At 40.5% G+C, this 26,817-nt stretch overlaps 1 protein-coding gene across 1 annotated transcript in view; it reads right to left on the bottom strand.

The window, feature by feature from the left end:
* The window catches only part of si:dkey-288a3.2 (protein phosphatase 1 regulatory subunit 37), a 66,901-nt gene that overhangs the window by 22,889 nt on the left and 17,195 nt on the right, over positions 1–26,817 (bottom strand). Inside the window, exons 4-10 of the mRNA XM_018697717.2 lie at positions 24,329–24,429; positions 24,016–24,135; positions 21,559–21,706; positions 17,013–17,168; positions 15,762–15,874; positions 12,216–12,357; positions 10,977–11,143 (exon numbers count right to left, since the gene is read on the bottom strand). Coding sequence (XP_018553233.2) covers positions 10,977–11,143; positions 12,216–12,357; positions 15,762–15,874; positions 17,013–17,168; positions 21,559–21,706; positions 24,016–24,135; positions 24,329–24,429 — 947 coding nt within the window. The remainder of the gene's footprint in view (positions 1–10,976; positions 11,144–12,215; positions 12,358–15,761; positions 15,875–17,012; positions 17,169–21,558; positions 21,707–24,015; positions 24,136–24,328; positions 24,430–26,817) is intronic.

Genomic DNA, 26,817 nt, shown 5'->3' with positions numbered 1-26,817 from the left:
TGTGAGACAGGACAGTAGGACAAGAGGTGGTATACTGACACCAGACTGACGTCGAGGCTCAGTTTGGCCTCTGGATGATACACCAGGGTTGCTGTATTTTTCATGCTCTAACACATCAAATTCAGGACAAAGAAATGTCTTTTTGACTTGCTGTATTTGAGTCTTTTGGACTATGTGAGCTGAGAATTTAAAGTTAAACCAAAGGTCTCAAACCTGTTTAACTCTGAGAGGTTCTGCCCTGTGTGGGAGATGATAAAATAGAGCCCCAGTGAGCTGATACACTCCAGCTAGTGTCCTGCTTTTACACATTAACTCATTTAAATCACCAAACTGCTTCTGACTAATGGTTTGGGACAGAACATGTTAAATGGTGATCATCGCAGGTCAGTACTGATCTGTGATCGACACTGCTGTCTGGATTAAGGTGAATCAGAGGGGAGTTTGTCTGGTGGTGAGGATGGAGGAAGGGCCTTGAACGGAGAGAAAAGCAAAACCAGGCAGAAAAAAGCAGAGCTCCTGAGCTGTTATGTTTTCCCTCAGTCTGTCAGCCTCCTCGTTCCACCAGAACCCTGTGCTGTGTTAAAGGAGTCTCAACTTATTATCCACAGAGCCTTAATGTTGGGAGTTTTGCCTTCAGTCGATGACTTTTGTGCCCAACTGGAGAAGATCATTCACCACTTCCTCTCCTGACATTTCTCCATACAGGGCTGGGACGATCTCTTTGAGTGCAGAAAAGAGGGGATAGTGGGAGGGTGTGAGTGTATGCTCACAGAGTTGGTGGGGCTCTTACTTTTGAAGGTGGTTGCCAAGATCTTGCCAAGATATTTCATATTCATAGTTAAAAATTCAGTGCACATGGTGGACAGGGGCAATTTCTGCAGTCAGCCCGCCATTCAAAAGTGAAAAGGGATGTGGCTTGTGGATGAAGGGAGCGAGAGAGATAGACACGCATGGGGCTTCATGGTAGTCAGATGAGAGGCTGCCAGCTGCTGATGGGTGACTGTTTGAGCGTGGCGCCTCAGGACATGCCCGTTGAAAAGCGATGCGATCCGATACCCCCACTTATGCGGGGCTTATATACATATGCCCCCCCACCCACCCACCACCCACCCCTTATGCAGAGAAGGCCCATATCAATTGCAAAACTTTCAGTGTTTTGGTCATTATGCCAAGTTGTTTGAGTGAGCGCCTTGCATGTCGGTATAGGGAATGTGGACTTACTGGGCTATGACCACTGAGAAAAGCCTCCTCTGCATAAAACGACCTTGTGGCTTCTCAGAAATGTTGAATCACACTGTCTGGTGATGTGTCAGCAAAGCTGCTGTGTGAATAAAGTTTTAATAAAGCACCTTAGTTTCAGCACTGAAATGATGTCTGTGGTATTACTGGCTTTTGTGGGCTGGGCTTATTCTGTGGATAAAAATACACTATTCGATGACCAGTGTGTGACAGTTACTGCATCTATTGGCAGCAATGGAATATAATATACATAAGTTATGTTTTTTTGTGCATAATCACCTAAAATTAATAATAATTGTATTTTTGCTTGTTGACTCTGAGTCATTTATATCTACATAGGGAGCGGGTCCTCTTCCAGAGTCCACCGTGTTGTGGCACCATGTTTCTACAGTAGCCCAGAATGGACAAACTAAACCAAACCATATCTCCTCATAGGGCTTTCCATGTTTTTACATTGGCTCCACTGACTTGTATGCAGGAGACAAAGAGGACGAAGAGGAAGAAGGAGAGAGTACATGCTCTGACATGCTTGGAAAGGGAAGGGTGGGGGGGACAGGTAATCAGCTGGTTGCAATCTGCTTTTTGCTGCTAGATGTAGAGATGCAGAGAGCCTACATACTAGTCCTTTAAGCAGTACGGTATTATACCATCTGTATTTCTGGTGGGGATGATGACTATATCTTAAAATCATTGCAATACGATGGAGGTGAATGGAATTAATGTCTACTGCAAGAACTATTGTTTTTTAATAGAAAGCAGTTTCAATGAGAACTGTTCACGGTGGAATGAATGTGCATCATATCTGCATCATATGTTGTTTTGTTTCTGTATGAGAAGATGATGCTGATTTTTAATGTTCTAAATCTATACTGCTTATCATTGAGGTGAGAGGCGGGGTACACCCTGTACAGATCGCCAGTCCATCACAGGGCCAACATATATAGATCAAACAACCATTCACACTCACATTCACATCTACAGGTGATTTAGAGTCACAAGTTAACCTGTATGTGTTTGGACTAAAAACCCACACAAGTGCTTTGGAAAGACCTACCTGTTTCCCCCCTACCGCCAGTCTTTATGCTAAGCTAAGCTAATCACATCCTGGCTTTAGCCTCATATTTACTGCATAGATATAAGATTGCTAAAAGTCTTTTCATCTAACTCTAGGAAAGAAAGAAAGTACAGTATTACCAAATGTTGAACTATTCCAGTGATTCAAACCTACAGTAACGTCATGTTAAATTCTGTTTGACATGAAAAGGTTTCAAACAACATCAAGTATATGAAAAGGAAGTTATATGATGAACACTACACCCAGAATTTAAAGAAGTTAAAGTTTGGATTGACATGCCAGGTCACAGGTCAAAACTGAAAATGATATCTACAGCAAAATATCTGTATTATTACAAATGGTGATTTTTTTTAATACCATTTGTATAATACATACCATGTTAAAGTATAAAATTACACCACTTTACCATGCTATAATGTCAAAACTCTTTTACAGATATTTTCTGATATTTAAAAGAAAAAAAATATAGTAAATCCTTAAAAAATGTTTGAGATTTTTTTGGTAATTTAAACGTATTATAACTGCATAATAACAGTTAAACATAGCTTAAATATGAATGTTAATATGAATAAATAATCCAAAATGAATGGACTAACAGACATGTTACAGTCATGACTAAAACTTGTCTCACTAGCTCCACTCCCAGTAGTATTACAGTTCTTCACATTGTTTCTACAGTGTTTACAGTTGGTAGTTTATAGTTACTGTTGTGAAGAATGCATAGTTGGCATCATAAGTGAAGTTATGTTCAAGGTTAGTAACACCCCACTAGTCATTTGCCTCTGGATATAACACAACGCAGCAGGTACTTGTTATGTCAACCACAGAGCTGATATACCTTCCCTAAATATTAGTGAGAAAATTAGAGGGGAATATTGCACTGTGATTACATTATTGTGCAATTGCATTATTGTGCTTTGCTGAGTAATGTATTTAGATTCAGGTACATCCCTATTGGTGAGAACTATGTAGATGATATCTTTATGTTTTTGTGTGTTTTTTTTTTAAATTGGCTTGTTATTAAATCACAAAGAATATCCTTGTAGAAAAACGTGTTTACTGCAGTATAAAAATAATTATCATTATGTGACCTTTAAGTTTTAACATGCATTAATGCTAACTTTATTAGCATTTCTGTACTAGCACAATTTCATCACGTTAAGTTATTACAGCTTTTAATTTTTAGAAAATTCAAATCATAATATATTTATGGTATTTTTGTGTTGTTCTTTAGGTTACCATCGGTAACTTACTATTGTGTATCTGGTGCACCAGACTACTTCCTTGGCTTAACTCTAACTGTAAAATAACAGCTGTTTGTGGTATGACCACTAACCCTTATTTTACACGTTTTGAATGTGACAGTATTCTACTGGATCTTCATGTGTTTTTTTTTTTTTTTTTTTTTTTTACTTCTTTTAACAGTGTAGGTTTGTAGGTTCATATTGTGACAAGCAGGTACAAAAATATATATATGTGAACAGTGTGGAACAAAATGTTTTTGTAACTTTGAAGTTACTTCAGGAGAAAACTGGGGGACAATCAAGTTTCAAGAGGTTTTCAAATCAACACTTGTTTACATTATGTAGTCAGTGGGGATATCCAGAGGTTGTTCTGCAGTTTGATTCTAACTGTAACCCTAACCCTGACACTGTAAAAAGACTGAGCAGTGTTTCCTTGTTCCCACCCCCTCTCCTGACTGTCAGTTTTCCATCACCTCCACTCACTGAGAGGATAAAAGACACAAATCCCTGCTCCCTGTGATCGTACAGGTCACACCTCTTGGTTTGGCTGAGTGGGAGTGATTAAAAATGACAAGGAGCCATGTCGAGTGTTATTCTTCAAAGAGCTCCACCTCACTCTGTATCAGAACCAGCCGGTCCACAGGGGGAACCGGGGCAGGGAAGTGACTCTGTTCCCCTCCGGCCCCAATCTATACCCCAAAATGCTGATCCCCCCTCAACTACACGTCCAAGTGATTACACTATACCCCCCCAGCCCCTCACTTACACACAAACACACACACAGGAGCACACACACGCTCAGAGGGGCTAATTAAGGCTTTAATATGCAAATGAGAGCCGCAGTAAATTACACAGCTGGCAAATATGCCTGTTTTTGCCTGAAAATACATCAGGAGTGCAGCGAGGAGTGTGTTGCTGCTGTTGTTGTTGTGTTTGCAGAGAGACAGGGGATTGCCCCCTCCCAGCAACCTCAGCGCCCCCCCCACCCACCCCCTCATGTGAGACTCATCCAGCTTTGTCCCATTCAGAGGTATCTGGAGGAAAAGTCAACTCTCTCTGCACAAGTATTGTGGTATTTTAGTGAGGGACACAACTGGAGTTCATTAGCTTTGAATATGAATGTTCTGTTGACAGAGCTGATATTATACCAGTCTGTGAGGTCCAACTTCCTGGAAACTGTCTGGGAAACCTGATGTGACACTGGATTTTTCTGGCACATTTTCACCTGTTCAAGTGTTTCTTCTATTTTTTCTTCATTTAGAAAACTAAAACAGTATATCAGAGAGTCTCTAATACATACATGACTATTGCTCTATACCACATATATATTTATAATTTGAATCAGTTCACCCAATTTGCAAACTAAGATCTCTCCTTCCAATCAAATACAGCAAAGATGAATGGAATTTAATTTGAGATCCTCACAGGATTGAAAACTTACTTTTAATGAATGCATGGGACCAGGCTTCAGTGATGATGATATTGATAATAACACTATGTTCAGTTGCGATACAGTATGCTCTAACTATGGTTAGATAGATGTTAACACTAGGAGGTATGCATGCATCACCCACCACACCTGTCCCTTGGTATAGATTTTTGGTGGCAGCATGGACCAATAGATATAGGATACTGTTGTGTAAAGTGTTTTTAATTACTACAAGAGCACACATTGTTTCAGTGAAAACTCTGTTGAAGGATGAATTTCTTGGTCAGATCATCAGAAACAAGCTGTTCTCTGATGGTTCCTGTGGTTAAAAAGGTGTTAAAACTACCTTTCCTTTATGTTCTTTGAGCTATGTGAGCTGCATGTGTGCTGCGTTTCCAGTAGGTGGCTGACTGATCTGGTAGCAGTGTGAACCCTGGTCCCCCCCCACCCCCCCCCCCCTGCTCTGAGTTGTTCCCCACTGCCCTCTGAGGCCTTGCTGTGAGGTTTGTTCTGCCTGGTTGCTGTTGTCTGCCTACATACTTTATTCCCCAGAGCAGTGGTGTCATCATGATGTGAGCTGAAACCTGAGTGCTGACTACATGCATGGTCAGGCCGCCCTGTCACCTAGCCATCCTACTGGGACTGACCATGACAGGAAGGGTGCCCAAAAACATACCCAGAGACCTCTTTGTTTCACACTGCTCTGAAAATAAGAACCCATGCTCCTTCAAATGGTGCCCTCTGTGCAGTACATTTCCCACAGCAATCTCTCTACAGACTGATACAAACACATGTATCTTTTCTCAGATGTCACCCCCATACCTCTCACATTCACAGAAATGTGACTAAAGCTAGGGAACTAAACTGAAGTGTGAACAGTCAGCGTTGATGGAATACAGCTGATCTTTTCACAGATGACCGTGGACTCTTTTTGGCCATTCGAAGAAAAACTGCAGGATAAGCATCACAAGCACAGTCCCCCTGGGAGAAGGACTACATCTATTGTTTGAGCTGAATGTAGCACCTGAAGTTTGTTAACAATATTTTTAGTTTTGTTTTATTTATTTATTTATTTGAAAGGTTAATTGTATTACAACCTGTTTTCTTTTTGATTTCTCATCTGAATGAATATTGATCCAGTGAGTCTACAGCTACAGTGGCTTTGTTAGGCTCACAGAGACAATGTTAACATGATGATGTTTAGCAAATAATGTCCCTACTTAGCACTAAACACAAAATACAGCTGAGGCTGAGAGGAATGTCATTAGTTTAAAAGGTATTTGGTGATAAATCAAGGTACTAGACGAACTGAAGGTTTGACCTGATGATCTAGATGAAAAGTCAGGAGATCAGCAAAGTAACAATCCATCCTGTGGAGAACATAACATGTTCCACAGGAAACCCATCCAGTTAGTTGTTAGGACACTCAGTAATATCAACCTGCTGTTGGTGCTAGATGCAAAGTCAGAGAAACACCAAGTGGTGGAGCAACGGACTGATGCTATTCCTCCAACCACACCTCAGGCACGGCTCAAAGCATTGATCGTGCTTTAGTTGCCAGTGCAAAATGTTTCACAGGTATATTCAATCTGAACATTTTTGTTTGGCACTGAATAGTTTATAGATACCTTCAATATACACATTATATGGAATTAAATAAAATCCATAAGACTAAAACTAACCAAGTAACCAAAGCTGATCTCATCAAAGAACGTTTTACTAAGATCTGGGTTGAAAAACAGTTAACTAGTCCTTTAATATAACCTAATGAGTGCTACATCAAATGTCATTCCCCATTGACCAGGCTGGATTACCAAAGTGGGCGACCACTCTGGGACCCCAAAGGCCATTGGTTCATTGTGTGGCAATTAGTTTGTGGTAATTTGATGGGCACTGACATTTGTTTAGGAAACTACACTGAAATGATGAGGACTTTAAGGCCTGTCAGGCCCTTAATTATATCAAATATCATTGTACATTGATCTAAAACACTTCACAATCAAAATGATCATGAGCTTACTGATACATAACAAAGAAGGGCAGAGTAGCACTGATAGGTTTGCAGGGTTCTCTGTGCACTGGATGGATCCTTAATATCATGAGCAGTTACCATCTGTTTACCAAAGAAAAAAAAAAAGGCAAAAGGAAATGGGAGTTAAATAAGGGCCTAAAAAAACAACCTAAATTTGTCCCTGTGCCCTGTAGTGGATTAGACAGAACAGCTGCTCTATCTACACATTTGTAGAAAAATATGTTTCTTCTCACACTCTTATGTTTGTGTATGGTATGGTAGCAAGTAGATATTGAAAGGCTCAGTTATCTGAAGGCATATTCTTCAGAGGTGTTGGTCTTGACAATTTAAGGTGTTCCAAGAAGACAGTTGTGTTTTTGGATGAAACATGGTGTTTAAAGGCATAACAGCCATGCACATTGAGCAACTTAATATGAAATGTGGTATATATAAAGGCTCAGCGCAACAAAGTAGAAATAAAGTTGGGGTGAAATGCTCCCCTAAATTCCTAAACATTAAAAGACTTTGTTTTCCTTCTGGCTTCCTCTCAAAGACCAACAACAGCTCCTGTTGTCCACCTCCACAGGAAAACAAGCTACTGAACCTGCTTCCTGTTGCCTTTCCTTCCTGCTCTCTCCCTCTCTCTCTCACACACACACACTTATTAACATGCACACATCACGCTGTTGTAATTATCACTCAGTGAGACAACCACTCTCTAACAGCTACACCTTGCTAAGATGCGACATTCAGGAGAGGACACTCATAACTCCTCTGCTGGAAAACAGCTGACAGGATGCTCACACTGGCCAGATCCAAATATTTAAGCATCAAACAGGTAAATAGGTCGCAAGCCTCCCTTGTCCAACCTGTGATTAAGAGAGCATCGGGCAGGGGGAGTTTAGTTCATTAGCTGGGTTGTCAGAGTCCCCTGATAAGAATGTGTAAACAGCTCCACCTTACAGTGGCAACAGAGAGAACTTGCCCCTTGGAAAAGGCTGCTTTCCACTCGGGCCAGGGTGCATGAATATTTTATTTGGGTAAATAATTAATAATTAACAGCAAACAGGCCAGTGATCAAATGGAGCAGCGTGGCAACAGACATGAAAAATCAGACTCTTGTAAACAAAGACGAGAGGACCCAGATTTCCTCCCCTCTTGCCACCTTCTTTTTTTGCCTTTTAAATATGCGCATCTTCAGTCACCCCCCACATCGCTGTAAAACCACACACATACAAAAGGCACATGTATGAACACACAAACTCCATATCAGCGACACAAAGTGCTGCCATAACCCCCTCCATCACTCAGTCACATTCATACCCACACTTATTTTCCGTCACAAGAATGAAATTTTCATGTATTCCTTGGCGACCCGGGGAATGTGACTGAGCGAGAACACTTGATCTGGCCACCCGCTGTTTTCTGATGGAAAGATTTGCTTTTTAATACAATCGTCACTCTTCCCACCTGGATATGCCACACCAAGACAAATCCCAGCTGTGTGACTCCAAAACCTGACAGAGCTTAAAAATTCCCTTATTACCATTCCCTTAAAATACCCAGCCACACTAACTCCCAACAATGGTAGAAATGCTAATCACGTCTCTCGGTGGCTTAGAAGAGCATGAAAACAGAGCCACCAATATGGAGACTTTGGTGCATGTGCGAAAAAGTGAGGAAGAAGAAGAAGAAAGAATAAGAAGAAGTCCCAGCTTTAATGACACACATTCACAGAAGCGTCATGGCTCTTAAAAGCTGCTTCTCCAAAATCTGGCACATCTTGCCGCTTGGCTTTAGCCAGAGGAGACATTTCATAAAAATCAGACTTAATCGTGTAAACAACATGCAGACAAACAGAAAACCACTGCAAACAAAAATAAAACAACTTTGGAAGCTGTGCACGGATCGCCTTCAGAGTTAATTTTAAAATAAGCATCCCGTTCCTTGGAGATTTTAATTAATGCTTTAATATGCAAATAAGTTAGCAGAGATAAAATCATGACAAACAGATGGCAAGTGTGGGTAATTATTTTGTGAATCCAGCAGGGGCATGTATTAAAGTTATGGCATCGTTTTCCTCAGGCCTCTGCAGCCATGGAATGTAGAGGGAGACAAGTATCACTGATGAACTCAGACACAAATGACTTACTTGTGTATCCAAGTGACAAATCTGTGACCACAGTGAGTCTGAATATTTTGCAAAAGACAAGATGTTACAGATAAGAAATCCTCAAGTCACCAGTATCCCTCAGTTCTAAGTTAGAAGGACAATCAAATAGTCATTTGAATGTCTACCGAGCTGAGACACAGAGTGTATGAATTTTACTGTCGACAACATCACCTGTAGCCTGTACTATTCACACTGCTTTATAGTAACAGAAATCACTGTTCAGTTGAAATAATCCAACTGATAGAACAATTTCACCACAGCGTCCATTTCTGCCATCAAGCGTTTGATTATATCACATGATCTTCAACAGCTGATGGATTTTGCCCAGTTTTCATGGAATTGTAGATTTTCAAATTCACATTTTTGTGAGCACTCCAACAATTTCCTTGTGAAGAGTGACTGACAAAAAGTTGCTGACATGCTGACAATCTGTAAAGCCAAGCAAGTGGCTCTGTGAGGCCGCAGTAAGGCATAACACTGGGATGCAATCATACTTACAGTGGCAATGCTAGTCAGGTTATCAGCAGAGTTATTAGGATTCACAAATGCCTGAATGAAATTTCATGGTAATCCATCCAATTGTTGTCAACTATTCCACTCAAAACCAAAACACAGAACCTCATAGTGGTAGTATGTCTCTCTCCTCTTCTGTCTCTTTCTGCAGGTATTTCTTCCTCTGGAGCTGTAGAGTCTGATCTGTGATGACAAGTCTCCTGCTGCTCCTACAACTCCACTCAACACCTGCTTTATATTTAGAAATTATTAATGCTGCTTCTAGTATTACTGCTGCTATTGCACTTACGACTTTAATTGTCATTACTATTATTACCTCTTTTGTATTATTGATACCAATTTACATTTTTACATGGAATCTGCATTATGCTGTGTTCTCCTGTTGCCATTCTCTACCCCCCTCTCTCTTTTCTCAACCCAACCGGTCGAGGCAGATGGCCGCCCACCCTGAGTCTGGTTCTGCTCGAGGTTTCTGCCTCTTAAAAGGAAGTTTTTTCTTGCCACTGTCACCTAGTGCTTAGTGAGAATTGTTGGGTCTCTCACTGTAATTATTATTATCTAAAGTACAGTCTAGACCTGCTCTATATGAAAAATGAGTTGAGTTAACTTCTGTTGTGATTTGGCGCTATATAAATTAAATTGAATTCGAACTGAATCAAATTGAAAAGTCATGTGATCATCGTTAGTATTCATCCTCTGAGGACCATGAACATCTGCACCACAGTTCATGACGATCCATTTAGTGGTTTTTGAGATATTTCAATTTGGACCAAAGTTGTGGAATGACTTGCATGGCTAAAAATCTGACATAATGACTGATATTGCTTTTAATGATTAAAAACAAAACAAATGACAGGGACCCTTTAAATTTGGACTGTTGAAGAGTTGTGACCAACAAATGTACTGAATGGGACATTTTGCACTTGAAAAACAAACTCATCAGAGCTCTGTGGTGGATAAACGAATGGAGTTAAAAACTGAGAAACTCAAAATTGCTTCTGACATTTCTGTACTGCAATTTCTTGTTACTTATTACTCACTTTGTTTACTGCATATCTGTAATAAGCTAAAATCTGCTGATGATATCAGCCATGGTGATGTATTAATCAGCTGCATTGCTGTAGTCTTTATCATAGTCTTGGTAAGCTTTAGACGGTACAGCAGAATATCTTATGAAATTTTTGCACCATGCATCTGTCTAACAAACCCTTACGCCGCATTCAGTGTTACCACCATCTAAAATCCAGTGAAACAGCAGAGGAGCCACAAGTCCACATAATAACTGCACCTACCTGCTCCTGTGGGGGTACATGGTCCAAATCCAGACTAACAAGAGAACAGTTGATCTTCAGGGCCAGGCACAAGGCCATCAGGCCCCCAATTTTCACCTCATTCTGGCGGAGGTCCAGACGCTGAATCTGATGGTTCTCAGCGAGGAACTCAGCCAATGCCACAGCACCTTCACCCAAGAAAACATACATCAAGGGGTTAAAGGGTATCGCTGCCAGGTAGTTACGAGGTAACTTCATCTGGCAAACTCCTTTTGACTAACTAGCTACCCTGACTTACTTATTGTTTTATGAGGCTAGACTGTGTAGCAATTTGTTTGCCACCCTAATTCTTTCACTGGGCTCTGGTTTAAAGCTTAATTAGCAGGAAAATCTATGGTTTGGCTACAAAGGCTGAGGCTTAGGTGTGAAGATTTATCTCCACAATAGTTCTGTCTTAAAGAAATCTGCTTAGGTACTGTCAAACATGCTCTTGTCTTTCAAATTAGAACATTACAGTATGTGTGGAAAGCTAAGTAACGCTTTATGCAATGTTCTGTTGCTAATGATACTTGCAAAACATTTAGGGCTAAAGTTAGTTTTAAATATCACTGATCCAAAGAGGGAAAATTACTAGTGCAAAAACACAAAAATGTATTATCTCTGTTTCAAGCTGAAATGATTAGTTTATTCACTGAAAAATCATTGGCAGCTACACCAACAATCAATTCATTTTTAGTAATTTTTTGAGCACAAATTCCAACTAACTCATGAGCAATCCAGCTCATCAAATGTGAGCATTTCTGTTCTCTTAGTCCTACAATAGCAAACTGAATATCTTTTCTAGGTTTTGGAGTGTAGTTGGACAAAACAGCCAACCATTAGCTTAGCATCTGGGAAATTGTGGTGTGCATCTTCATGTCTTTCTTTTTTTTATTTTAGACCAAGAAAAGAAAGAAAAATGAGAATGAATGACCCTATCTCTGTGTCACCACTGATATTAAGAGTAAAAACTATTAACTACAAATCCATCAGTATTAATATTGGTCACAACTTCATTGAAGTTGAATGAATATTCATGAATATGTGACTGGATTCATAATTCATTCAATAATAATTAACATAAATATGATATTAAAATCATATTCAAAAATAAAAACATGTTTAATTTTGATGCATCATACTTCCTATCACCTTCTGTTGTAACTTAAGATCTAAACAGAAAAATTGTCCACATACAGCCATACTGAATGCGGATTATACCTTCGCAGGTGATGTTGGTTTGGGCAAGGCCGAGCTGCAACACTGAGCAGTTCACCATCAGAGGCATCTTGATGTCCTGGATCCCCTCGTTCCCCAGGAGGTTCTCACCCAAATCCAGGACCTGCAGAACTTTCAGCCCTGGCTGAAAAACAGAGATCCGGAGGTTATACTGAGTCATGTCAGCTCATACCTGGTACCAGACACTGTTCAGACTAAATCCAGGGACATTTGGTACCAACAAATCACTGTGTTTAGATTTTCAAGCATGTCAGTCTAAGTGAGTTTAAATGATTTTATCCAACAACTAATCTTTGCTTTAGAGTCTCTGTACTGTATTACTTTCGACGTGCAAGTGAGTGTGGAAAGGCTGAGAAGTTTTAATCATCATTATTATGTGGTGATTATTATTCCTTTTCAAAATGTTTCCTCTCATGTTAAAAGCTCAGAACTTCTGTTTCCACTCTCCAGAGCCACATTAGCATTGAAGGTTGATTAGCTGGTGCATAAAGCTGGGGGTGTCTGGGGCACCAGGGGCCCATGTTGCCCAACAGCTTGAAGAGGAACACGCCACCCACTCCTTGGTTGCCCCCTCGCCTCGCCACCCTTGTTAAACTCCTCTGGTCACTGCTCTGAAGAGAGAGGGAGCACGGGGGCGGAAAGGAAGCCAGGAAGGCAACCGACAGACCCAGAGAGCGTCTTCTTCTGAGTTAATTTGCACCGTGGTGACAACAAACACACTTGAGAGGGTCCCCCCCCCCCCCTTCTTCCTTGCGGAGTTGCAGCACACAGAAGCACCGGCACATCCAACGCATGGCGAGAAGCTTCTCCGGTGAGGAGGGGAGGAGGAGAGGGAAGAAGAGTTTCTCGAATGGCTATGCACGAGGGATAATAGCAGACAATTAAAGAGGCGACTGCGTGGTTGAGAGTGTGTGAGAGTCAAGCATGGTTGAAGCCTGTCAAACGTAAACCACGGGAGGGTTGGAGTGAGAAGTTTGAGGGGGGTAGGAGTGTGAAACCACCAAACACACAGTACGCTTTCACACATGACATGCTGGCTTTAAAACAAAAAAAAAAAAAAAAGCACGCAAAGTAGAATAAAATGAGAACCCTGCACATTCACCTCAGAGTAATCTTTTTTTAAACTTTTTTTTGAACAAAGAGTAAATTTAGACATCATCAGCCACATTCTAGAAATTGGAGTCAAATGGATTTTGGCCCAGATCTGCCCCCCCCCGCCTCATCTTAGTCCTTCAAAAGACAAGCCAGGAGGACAGAGAGGAAAAGCAGATACACCAACCAGAAAGGTTAATAACAGCTCTCCTCGTCATCATATTCGACACGACCAGCTACGAGTCTAATTATCATCATTATGGCCTGCAAGGACATCTACTTATCCCTGTGACTGGCAGGCCACATGAGCAGCCCTCCTTAACACACATCTATTATTTAATCAAACTGTTCCTTCTTTTGGTAGCACTGGAGGAGACAGGCGAAGTGTGTGTGTGTATGTGTAAGCGAACAAGGCAGGCCTTTAATTTCTAGCCTTTTGACTTCCACAATCGCCACTCACATGACAGGAAGGTGCAGTTTATGCTGCCAATCAGGTGGAAGGAATGCATGTTATTAGGAGTGTGCAATGAAACGTGTGGAGGCGGGACGTTTTTCAGTGGGGGAATTCTCGGGATGAGGCCTAACGCTCTCCGTTTCCTAAATACCAGATAGAGGAAAACAGGTATCATTTGGACAGTTTAGCTCAGCTAGTGCAAACTTAATAGGGTTATTCTGATCTCCTCATGGTCAGAAATAGAATCAAGTGGGTATCTTCTAGTCTTAGTCTTTTTAGCATTAAATCCCCCTTTTCTGTCTATAGGATAGTGTTTTGCTCCTTGAGCTGTGGTGGAGGCACAGCAACAGTAACAGTGAATTTGGTACTAACAGACTGTAACTTTGGAAGATATCCACTGAATTTGTCTTAACTCAGACTGTTGACACGTCATGTTAACTTCAGATCAAACTTAGTATGAAATGAGGCCTGTGGACTTTGTCCCAGATAAAGTTAGTAGTATTAAAGTTTTAACAATTTAGACCTAATAATGCTTCCTGTTTGATCCTCCCACACCTCTCTGCAAACTGTGTCTTTTGTGTCAGGTACTACAAATGGGGATAGCAGAGCTACAGTCGCTCCTCAAAGGCATTCATGCAGAGTTACACCACAGCTACAGGAGGTATCTGCATATAGGGCTCTTACATTAGGGTGTAGCTCCTGCACTATGTCAGGGCTATGATGACTATGAAAATACTACATGGGTGCTCAGCACAGATTGCTTGTGTTTTCTCCTAGAAGTATCTGATGCTGATGGAGATTGTTAGAATTTAAGATGAAAAAGAACTCAGCAGTCTTTTCCTTTTCAGTGAGACACATCTAACAAATCATTATACTTCAAACCTTCTGCTCTCCACAATCTCTATGAATGAGAGAACAGCGACTACACAGCGGTCTCCTGTTCAGTAATAAGACAAAGTGAAATAATGTTATATGTTACCTGGAATGTAAGTCTAATTCTGTAAGTTTAGGTGTAGTTCACCTTCACTCATATCACAGTGATTGTAAAGTGAATGGAAGAATATAAACAGTTCCTGTGGAAAATATAGCTACACCGATCAGCCACAACATTAAAACCACTGAGGTGAAGTGAATAACTTTCATCATCTCTTTACAATACAAGTTCTGCAGGGAAACCTTGGAGCCCGACATTCATCTGGATGTTACTTTGAAACATGCCACCTAATTTAACTTTGCTGTAGACCAAGCACACCCCCACCCCATAGCAAACGCACTCCCTGATGTCAGGGGCCTCCCCCAGCAGGACAGCGCTCCCACCACACCACAAAAACTGCTCAGAAATGGCTCAAGGAACTCGACAAAGAGCCCAAGGTGTTGACCTGGCCTCCAAATCCCCCAGATCCAAACCTGATTGAACATCTGTGGGATGCACCACAACAAGCCAGATGTTGGAGGCTCCACCCACAGGACCAAAAGGGATCTGCTGCCAATGTCCCAGTGCCAGACACCACAGGACACCCTCAGAGGTCCTGTTTCCATGTCCTGATGGGTCAGAGCTGTTTTAGTGACACAAGGAGGACCTATGCAATATTATGCAAGTGGTTTCAGTGTTGTGGCTGATTGGTGCATAAATCCATCTTTACCTCCATACACATCCTAGACTCAGACCACTGTAAATTTGCTGTCACACAAGGAGTTTAGAGACTGTTATATGATGCAACAAACACTTCATTGTAAGTATATATAGGCCTTAATAGTGTGCACTGCTGTGGCCTTTGTTCATTGTGAGAAAGGAAACTTTCTGTTGTATTGCAATAGAAACTATTGTAGCACTAACCTATAGCAACATTCACTCTGCAGCTTTAGGCTGAAGGCATTGCTTCTAAAAGAAATGTGCTCTTTAGGATTAAAATGTATTTATATGCTGACTGTCTGCATTATATGGTTTTGTTCTAAACCAAAAGCTGATATTTGTTTCTCACCAGAGTCTTGGCCAGATGGACCATGCCTTTTGCAGTAATCTGGTTGTTCCTCAGCAGTAAGACCTTTAGACCTGCCGTCTGCCGCCTCAGACCATCACACAGCTCCTCCAAACCTGGAATTAAAAAATAAGTATCAATTATGGTAATTAGCAGAATGTGTTAAAGTTAACTGCTTGTCTCTGCTAGTGTTTGTAAGCTAAATGGCACTGACAGATGTTTAGTGGGAGTGTTGCTGCAGTGCTACTTATGACTTGAGCTTCGGTAACTATGACTAGGGTTACTATGTGCTTAACCTTTCCACAGATAAAGCTGGACTGTGCAAGCTTGCACGGTGACAGTGTGATGACACCTCCCACTATATTTACCGATTAGGCTGCTGGCTGGCAATTTAGGTGGGTCAGTCAATTGATCAAGGGCTGCCAAAGTATTATCACTAATTATTAGTAACATTATGTTTTACACCAACTTCGGCAAAGATTGTCTCTTGAGTGTCTCCTATTCACATAATGTGAATGATGAAAATCTTAGGATACATTTCCATAGACAAAAAGTATTCACAAAATGAGATAAGAAGTTTATCAAGACACAGATTTAAACTAACCTGCATGTCTTTGGACTGTGGGAGGTAGCAGGAGTACCCACTAAGAACCCAAACGCTGCACAGACAGGCCATGGGTGAACCTGGGCTCAAACCCAGAACCCTCTTTCTGTGAGGTGACAGTGCTAACCACTGCACCACCATGCCGCTCTTTATATAGATTACAGAAGTTACAAGTTCATTAGTGAGCTTTAGAAATGTAAGCACATGGATTTTTAGCTTTAACAGCTAGTTGTTTTAAGAACAATGTCTGACTCATCAAAAAGCAGTTTCCAAAAATGTGTCGACTTTGAACTGTGAAATTCCAGCTTAAGGAATTGCTACAAATAACCACATTCATCCCTTTTCCCAGTGAGATGAGAATACTGTTATCAATCTAATTTCTGTGTTTTAAGTACAAAGTTGGTGTTAGTCAGGATATGGCTAGCTAAGCTTAAAATAAAGACTGGAAGCTGGGGGAAACATGAAAATGCACTACAAACATCTCTTTTAAGACATGCTTTCTCCAACTTACTATACATCAATGCAATATTTTTTTAAGGTGTTTCATTCGGGACTCACCATACTAATATGACTTCTTGCATATTAATTTTACATTGTGCAACTGTGAACAAATTCTAATTTTTGTTCTGTCCTAAAGATGAGCATGTTACCAGCATCTGCTATAACATTGTTGCTGAGCTCCAGAATCTCTAAAGTGGTGTTGTAGCGTAGCAGGTCTCCAAGTTGCAGGGCATCATGGTAGCTGTTTAGCAGGTTGTTGGTAAGGTGGAGTTCTTGCAAAGCCCGGTTCGACTTCAGTGCAGCAACTATAGACAGCAACAAAAGGAAAGAGTGCTTAAAAGATCAGCAATATGATCCAAAATTTACACTATTCTCTTAAATTCCAATAATTCTCCTGAAACATTTGAATTATTGATATGGAAAGCTATCAGACAAATACTAGCAAAACTGAAAGATGACTCCAACATTTGTGTAATTAGTCAATTAGTCATGCTAAATCAACTTTGTCAGTGCATTTCCATTTAGAAAATCTACATTGTGTGCACAATTATTGGGCAAGTGAGTATTTTGACCATATCATCATTTTTAATGCATATTTCCCAACTCCAAACTGTATAAACATGTGCTTATTGGATTATCAGGTGATGTGTGTTTGTGTAATGAAGGAGGGTGTAGCCTAAGGAGATCAACACCCTATATCAAGGTGTGCATAATTATTAGGCAGATTCTTTTCCTCAGGCAAAATGGGCCAAAAAAGAGATATGACTGACTCTGACAAGTCAAAAATTTTAAAAACATCTTTCAGATCAATGCAGCATATTGGTATGCTGATATTGGGTCGTGATCACAGAACTATCAAACGTTTTGTTGCAAAAGGTCAACAAGGTCAAAAGAAACGTGATGAGAAAAAAAGATGCAAATTAACTGCCAAAGATTTACAAAAAATCAAGCGTGAAGCTACTAGGAACCCACTGTCCTCCAGTGCTGGCATATTCCAGAACTGTAACCTACCTGGAGTACCCAGAAGTACAAGGTGTTCAGTGCTCAGAGACATGGCCATGAAGGCTGAAGTCCGACCAACACTCAACAAGACACATAAGTTAAAACATCAAGACTGGGCCAAGAAATACCTGAAGACTGATTTTTCAAAGGTTTTAGTGGGACTGATGAAATGAGAGTGACTCTTGACGGACCAGATGGATGGGCCCATGGCTGGATCAATAATGGGCACAAAGCTCCACTTCGATTCAGATGCCAGCAAGGTGGACGTGGGTTTCTAGTATGGGCTGGTATCATTAAAGATGAGCTAGTTGGACCTTTTCGGGTTGAAGAAGGACTTAAAATCAACTCCCAGAACTACTGACAGTTTTTAGAGGACACTTTCTTCAAGCAGTGGTACAGAAAAAAAGCCTGCATCTTTCAAGAAGACCATGATTTTTATGCAGGACAATGCTCCATCACATGCATCAAAGTACTCCACTGCATGGCTTGCCAGTAAAGGCCCTAAAGATGACAGGAAAATGACATGGCCCCCTTCCTCACCTGACTTAAACCCTATTGAGAACCTGTGGGCTCCTCTTAAATAGGAGATTTACCACGAAGAAAAACAGTACACCTCTCTGAACAGTGTCTGGGAGGCTGTGGTTGGTGCTGCACAAAAAGTTGATCGTCAACAGATAAAGAAATTGACAGACTCCATGGATGGAAGGCTTGTGACAGTTATTGGAAAGAAGGGTGGCTATATTGATCACTGATTATTTTTTGTGGAAATGTTAGAAATGTTTATTTGTAAATTTTCATTCGTTTTTCATTATTTTCACTTTAACAGATGAAAATAAACAAGTGAGATGGGAAAATATTCATTTTTCATTTAGTTGCCTAATAATTCTGCACACCAATATTTGCCAAATAATTGTGCACACTGAGATATTCTCTTAAGAAAGACAAAACCTGACTTTTACTTCCTTAAATATTCAGGTTTGAGCTTTATCAACATTTTGGATTGAGCGAGAGCGCTGTAGTTGTTAAAAAATAAGATTAATCGTCAAAAACACAACTTGCCTAATAATTGTGCACACAGTGTATATTAAAAGAATATTACAATATTTTTTAACCTTGATTTTATTTGTATAGTGGTGGCTGTTCTTACTATTAATCACACACTTTGCACTTTCCACCTCCATTACAGAGATTCAGGAAAGGTGGACACCAGAAAAAAAAGACATATCCCTATGCAGTTACCTCAATAACTAGTTCAAGTTTCTGTGTCTATTTCAGTTGCACTCAGATTTGGAAAAATTTCATATAAAACTTAAGTTTATTTTAGACTCTTGCTATTTGCCCTGTCTGCTTTTTGTCAAATTCCACACCAATTAGCATGACCCATAGTCAAAATGGCACAGAAATGACAATAGGACCCTGTTCTTTTACGTTTTTAACAGTGATTGATGAACATTAATGATGTTTGGACGGTGTTCTAGATTGTAAGCCTCAGATATAGCCCCAGATATAGCTGTTTGTTGATGGGAACCCAGCTGGGGGTCAGGTCCTTGGGGGGGAGCGCCTGAAGTTTCTATTTGTTGGTCAGGTGACCTCCATGTAGGGGGTTGGAATGTTAAGCTCAACTGGTGAAGCTCTTTGCTGGAGGATGAAACAGTCAGAGGAGTTGGCAGTGAGTGTGAGAGTACAGAAATTTGCTCTTGCAACTTGGGATGAAAAAAGGAGGATCACGCTCTAACACCTCATGCAATTAAAAAATCTGATTGTTTTAAAGTGGATATGATCCACTGTACAAGTCTGTCCTCTAAGTCCCAAAAATGGGAACCTGCATTGTAGCTGTGATAGACTGATTGATGGCAAGTGAACTTGAGCATGAAAACGAGAGCCCAGCAGGAATCGCTGCCTCCTGAAATTACTCCAGTAAAGATCAAGTGGTACTCTAACATGAATGAGACATTGCTGAGGCCAGAGTTTTGTCTCCTCTGCACGGGAGACCTTGTGCAACACCTGTCAAATTTCATGACCGTCTCTTATAAAATGTCAGCATGCACGCCATTGTTTACTGTCTTTTCAGTCTCTTAAAATACCATACTTTATCACAGCTTTAGTGTTTTGGAGACTCTTCTTGTATTTATGAGTGTGAACATTCCCTGTGTATTCATGTAATGTGCACTGTACTGTGGCACATGTCTGTGTGCATGTGTCTGTGTTGCCTGGGCCCCGCACTGTCCTTGCATCCCGATCGATGCTGCAGATTTGATCAAGCCTGTTGGGCTGCATGTGGAATGCCAACATTGTCATTAGGCACAGTGGGGACCAAATGGTGGAATCGGTGGGATTGATCCGGTCGACTCCACCGCGAGCGCCCAATCCCGCAATCAGAGGCCCCTCCGATCGAAGGCAATGATCCTCAGCTGGGACCCCCTGTCGGGAGGGAAGGAGGGGTGGCAGCGGGCTCGGTAAAGGCAGAGAGAATGGGGTGGGGTGAGGGATAAATGTGGCAGGAGGGGAGGATGGTGGGGGAGTAGTGTGAGACCCTAAAATATCAAACTGATCCAGGAAGTGGCTGAAAATGTTTGAGGAACAAGTTGCTGTTGGGAAGAGTGGGCAGCATACTGCGTCCATTTGGGTCTTTTTCTGCTCCCAGCTGAGAGGACATGAGACGCTATGTTCACTGTTTTGATTTATCTGTCTCAAACAAAAAGTCAGAAATAGTGATTGCGTTACCATGACGCCAGGTTATTTAAAACACAACATTTATTATAATTTTTATTAGATTATCTAATAATGAATATTAAAGCACAATGAGATTTTTTTTTCCTGCTACATCACAAACTAGCTTAGCACCTTAAGCCTATCATTAACTACCTGTGACTCTGTGTGTGTGTCTGTGTGTCTCTGTGTGTGTGTGTGTCCATCCATGTACAGCACTCAACCCCCCATTGAGTGTTGCGTTCACCCACATGGTGAGTGCATTTATATGTGTGTATACTCATCCAGCAATTGCATGTATGTGTGTGTGTGTGTGTGTGTGTGTGTGTGTGTGTGTGTGTGCCTGTATCTACACCCTATTCATTTGTGGATCACATGACCCACCAATATCCCTCCACCCTGATCCTCTTTTCCATCAGCACAGATACTGTTCAGAGACACAGCAGGTACAGATCAATGAAGGTCAGGGAGGACGGACATCGCTGAAGTCACTCTGTTCGTTTTTTTTGTCTATTTCAAATGACACTTTTAATGGGAATCATAAACAAATTAAGTGTTCATATGCTATAAATGTGTGTGTGTGTGTGTGTGTGAACATGTGCAGATGATATAAGATATGAACAAACATAAAAACATGCATATCTCAGGTCATATTTTGTGTGTGTGTGTGTGTTTGTGTCCTGGCTGCCAGAGCCTTTATAGATGTGTGCAGTGGTGTGTAAAGTGACAGGTAAGAGATTAGCCCTCTAATCCGGGTCTATACCTGCAGAGAGGGTCACAGGTCAAAATCTGGTCCTGCTGGCCACAGGACACACACAAACACATCCACCACCCCCACACACACACACACACAACTCACACATATTTACAAATGCTTGTACACACATATGAATTTGTGCACACAGACCGCATTTGCTCATGAATATTATTTACCAGTCAAATAAGATCTTGGTGGTCAGTTGTGTGTGTGTGTGTACATCATACCCAGTGTGTATAGTGGCATGCCGCTGAGCTGGGCATTGTGAAGGTGCAGCACTGTGAGCCGGCTGGTCAGCAGAGCTTTACATAGAGACAGGGCTGGGTAGTCTACCATGGGCACGTTACACACATCCAGTCTGGACAGACACACACTCTGAAAGACACACACACATTGTGCAGAAATACAATGAATACAGACAACGGTACTTCTAATATGACCAAAGGAAAGAAGGAAGGAGAGTGGGAGAGGATGCATGAAGAGCAAGAGCTTCATCACCTGCTGTCAAACACTCAGGCCTGTCAAAAGAAAAGTGGAGAAGGTGGTGTTGAAGAGTTATAATCTAACACTGGACCGACCTGTCTGTCCTCCCTCACATCAAACACTGAGAAGAAAACTGGAGGTAGACGAAAACATGGCTGACTGATGTGGCAGCCAGGTAGATGCTGCAGGATGGTGTGCAGGGTTGGCTGGGGCAGATGTGGGGCATCTTGGTATGGGTTTGGGATTACACTGATGGTAGATATAGATGATTTTGTTAGGAGTAGGATGGTGCTGGAGATTTGGGGGTGCAAAAGCAGCAATGTTAGGTTTGGTGGGTTTAAAGTGATCAAACATCCAATAAACACAAAAACATTAAAGCTTATAACTTGAACTCAGATGCTGCGGAGTCAAGTTTGGGTCTCAGGTTTTAGGGTCAGCATTTGGGCTTTGACTGGCAGAGACATGGATTCACATTCTGCCTCCTACTACTGTATGTGTTCTCAGGTTTAGACTAGCTAAACATTTGGTTAAGGTTAGGGCATGGCCTCTGCTTCAGATCAATTTTCATTAGTAGAGAATGTATGGTAAGTTTTACAGATATGGATAGGGCTGGGTATCGTTACCGGTACAGATACTGATACCTTAACTTCCATACCGGTTCCTGAACAATACTTTCTTTGATTCCAATTTTATCAAACCACAGAGCAACTTTCTGCTTGTAAATTGATTCTGTGCATGTTTAAATGCTTCATCAAATTGGTCGTGTTGCCGATGTCTTGCCTTTTTTGGGTAGTATTGAAGCATTAAAGAACTGAAGTTTAGTACCCAGCCCTAGATAAGGATGAAACCAAGTTACGAAGATATGATGGTGATTTCCTGGGAGCTGTAGTTTTCTCTGTGCTCACAAACTAATCATTGTTTAGCTTTCTTAAAATCATTAAGGTTTCAATTTCTAGTGCAACAGCAGAGTCTGCAGCTACAAGTGGTAATTAGGTAGAGGACAGTGGATTAAATTCTGTTGGGCTCAGAGTGGTTAATGGCTCTGAAAGCAGTGTGCCCCTAGAAGCTAACAGCTCATGTACAGAACAGTGTATTTACCTCATGATCTCTGGCTTCTGGAACCAAAGTGCTGCCACTTTAACAACCACGGCAAACTCTTTTATATATCTTTTTCTACCAATTTATTTATTTGTCAGGGACACTGCACATTAATAAACAGCACTGTAACCATGCCAGAATTAACCAAAGGTTTTGATCCTTGGTCTCTGGCCAGGTGTGAAGTTGGCAGCCTAAAATCAAGACACAAATCTCTTGAATAAACTGTGTTAACTTGTGTACACTTAGCACTTAAGTAAGCTATCTGTTAACTGTTAATTAATAATCTGTTTTCTGACTGTTATAGCTGGTAAGTTATTGCAGCTGGTTAACATTAGTGGTCAGCTTAGCAGCTACAGTAGTCTGCTATGGACTACAGACAGCAGTCTAACATTGTAATGGTCCCTTTGTCACCATTCCAGTACCAACCACTTTGTGGATGAACTTTCTTTGTGCAACTTTCTGATGTGACTGGGGATTTACAGGGGGAATATGTTTACCATTACATTATCATTCCCTTATTTTTTCAGTTTGAGATCTGAGTGAGTTGCAATACATAGATGAGTTTCACCTTGTTCACAACACACAACATTCACTTCAGACAGCACAGTGAGCTGCCTTCTGACAGTTGTCAGTTTTGTGCATTTGATGAAACAAAGTCAGATTACAATGCCAGATACTAAAACAGTGAAGTGAAAAACTGTTTAAAAGTAAGTATATTTGAAGAAGTATATTTGGTGCACCCCTCAAATTTTTGACAAATATCTTAACAAAGCCATGCTCAAAGTCCTTACATTGATTTCCATCAACTTGTCTCACTCTAATCACACAGACATCAAAGTCAGTCAGTAGTGTGATTTGGATTTGACTGATTGTTTCCCACCTCACGGCTAATCAGTTGTGCTTGCTATGCCGCAGTAACCCACTGTATATGTGTGTGTTGGTGTGTTTATGCTTATGTTTGCTGTGGGAGAACTTTGCACCTTATTTGCTCTGCCCTGCATTTCCAATCCATGTAATGTGCAACAAACTTACTTTCTAGGATGTACATTATCCCCCCGAGAAAGCCTACAAGAAAAGATTACTATTCCACTGCATCAGCCAACCTGCTTTATCAAATGAGCGAGGGCCCTCCAACCGGATGTTCCCATACTGCTGTTGTCAGAAATGTCAAGATGGGTTGTAGATTCATAGTACAAAATCATATCCAGCAAAGATGATGCTCCCTGGGAGAGAAAAAATAGTGAGGGAGAAAAAATTAAGAAAGCAAGGCCTCAAATTTGACAGGAATGTTATGAAGTTCTTTTGGTAGAAAAAAAAAATAGCCTCTAATCTGATACAGGGTAAGGCCTGAATATGAAACTGTATTGGAATTGGAAGACGAAGATGAGGAAAATAAGTTTTGCTCATAAAACTCACATTTTCTTCCAGTTGGGCTGCCTGCAGATTGATGAAATCAAAGTGCAGCGATTTCAGGACGACTTCCAGAGCTTCACAGGAGCGGTGGTCTAATCGCTCACCTTGATAGAGGCAAGCAATCAAACGGAAGATAATTGGGAGGCTGTTTGCTAACAGGCAAAATTGCACAGCTCTAAATGTGCTTTATCCTTTTTCTGAAATGAACAGTTCAGCAAAAAAACACAACAAAACAACTTCCTTTACAGGCAAAGTTTATTTGTGTGTGTGTGTAGATGTTTTGTTAATAAAGTTCTGAGACTTAATCAGAAACAGAGAAATAGAAATCATGATGACGGCTCCAGTTTGAAGTAACAGAATGTAGTTTTTCATGATTGGACAACATGTTACTGCTTGAGTGTCCATTGATTACTGACTGCCTGCACAACACTGTAATCACCAAAGTTCCTTAACATAGTCTGATTACTTTGAGATACTTACCTCAAAAATCATACTGATAATAGAATAAATAATTTAACATATGTGGTGGAAATATGTAAAAATGTATGAATAGTTTACTTTATTATTGTTATTATTATTATTATTATTATTATTATTATTATTATTATTACCAGCACTTAGTGCATTAGCATCAATATTGGATAATAAACTGGATAATTGTCTGTTAATGTCTCAGCAATAATAATAATGAGACAATGTAACATATACAGTAGTAACATATAGTAACAGTGCTTTTACCTTCAATACCATATTTTCTACATAAACTAATATAGATACTTATATTTTCATTAACACTATGTTTTGATATTTTAGCTGATAATACTTTTTGTATTTTCTGCAAATCAGTGAGCTTTTGAATGCAGGACTTTAACTTGTGGGCCCTGTGATAGACTGCCTAACTGTCCCTGGTGTGCCGAACCTCTCGCCCAGTGTCAGCTGGGATTGGCTCCAGCTCCCTTCAACCCTTAAAGGATAAGTGGTATAGTAGCTAACGGATGGGTGGATGTACTTTTGCTTGTAATTGATCTTTTTTTTTACTTTTTGGTATTGCTTCTCTCCTACAGATGGACTCTGGACTTTTTTTTACATCCTCTGTTTGTCTTTGTTAAGGTCATATGTGAAAACTTGTCAGTAATGTCAAAAAAAAAAAAAAAACCTAAGTGCCAAAGGCCTGGGTGAATGAGTGACTTTTCAGAGCAGACTTAAAAGTGACCAAAGCTGTAGCATGGCGAATCTCCATTGGGAGAGAGTTCCAGAGGGTGGGGGCTGCCACACTGAAGGCTCTATCCCCAAAGGACCGCGTTATGATGCGGGGAATAAATAAAAGGCCTGAGTCAGAGGACCGCAGGTTAACACAAATGAGACACAAGAGTCTCCTGTATCAGTGTATTATATTTACAATGACAGACAGAGACTGATGGATTATAGAAAAAAAACAGTGCTTAACTAAAGTTGGGTATGTCTCTGGATTCTCAAACAATCACAAACACCAGACCATTTTTGATGATAACACCAATAAACATCCTCTCAATTAGTTTGGTTAATTATCATTTTGTAAATTCTTTCTGTTTGAGACAGCTGACAGACAAATACAACCAGGGCATGTGATCTGCTACGATGTTCATCCACATGTGCAATTAAAGTCAGCTGCCCTATATAAAACTTAAATTGAACTAAATGGGCTGACATCTGTGGGATTTTTCGTCTTACTGACACATGCCTAAAATAAATCTAAATAGTGTAATGGTTAGAGCAAAAATATAGGCAATGTAACACTATTTAATATTTGCATCTTTCTAAATAAATGACTAAATAATATCTTATGTGATTCTTTTGTTTTCCTTGCTCAACAGAAAACATACCGAATCATTAAATCCCAGGTACCTACCAAATCTTGTATTTTATTTACAAAATACCCCTAGTTTATACACTAGATTTACTCCACTCTATGTATATTTGACTATATTGCATATCTCAGGCACAGTAAAGCTGCCTGTCCTTTAGAATGAATAAAGTTGTATTCTATCTTCACTTTCACTCATCACTATCCTGATCTGAACAGCATTACTTTCACTATTTAACTTTCACCTGCCATCTGTACAGAGATATGTGAAATGAACCTTTTTTGTTGTTTTGTTTTGTTCTTCCTTCTTCTCTTCCGCATTATTATTTTATTTTTGTAATCCAACCATTAATCCTATTGTTTCTGTGATTATTCTGTTTTTAGGAATGATTATCAGGGATCACTGTTACCATTTCATAATCTGATTACTGGAATGTGTCACTGCCTCATATCCCATGTTTTCTATATATATTAATATATAAGTAATCCTATGACTGATGTGTCTTTGCTTTTGACTTTAAGTAGTTACAGTTAACATTTTGTAATCTGATTACTGTTGCTCCCTCGCCCTGATCAGAAGTCACACTCCAAACTGTGACTGATCAAACAAACCCATGGGACTTTAAAGACACTCTCTCTCTCTCTCTCT

Source organism: Lates calcarifer, linkage group LG19 (assembly GCF_001640805.2).
Source record: "Lates calcarifer isolate ASB-BC8 linkage group LG19, TLL_Latcal_v3, whole genome shotgun sequence".
Taxonomy (NCBI): domain Eukaryota; kingdom Metazoa; phylum Chordata; class Actinopteri; family Centropomidae; genus Lates; species Lates calcarifer.
The sequence above is the reverse complement of the archived record's forward strand: the minus strand, read 5'-3'. Positions and strand labels throughout refer to the sequence as shown.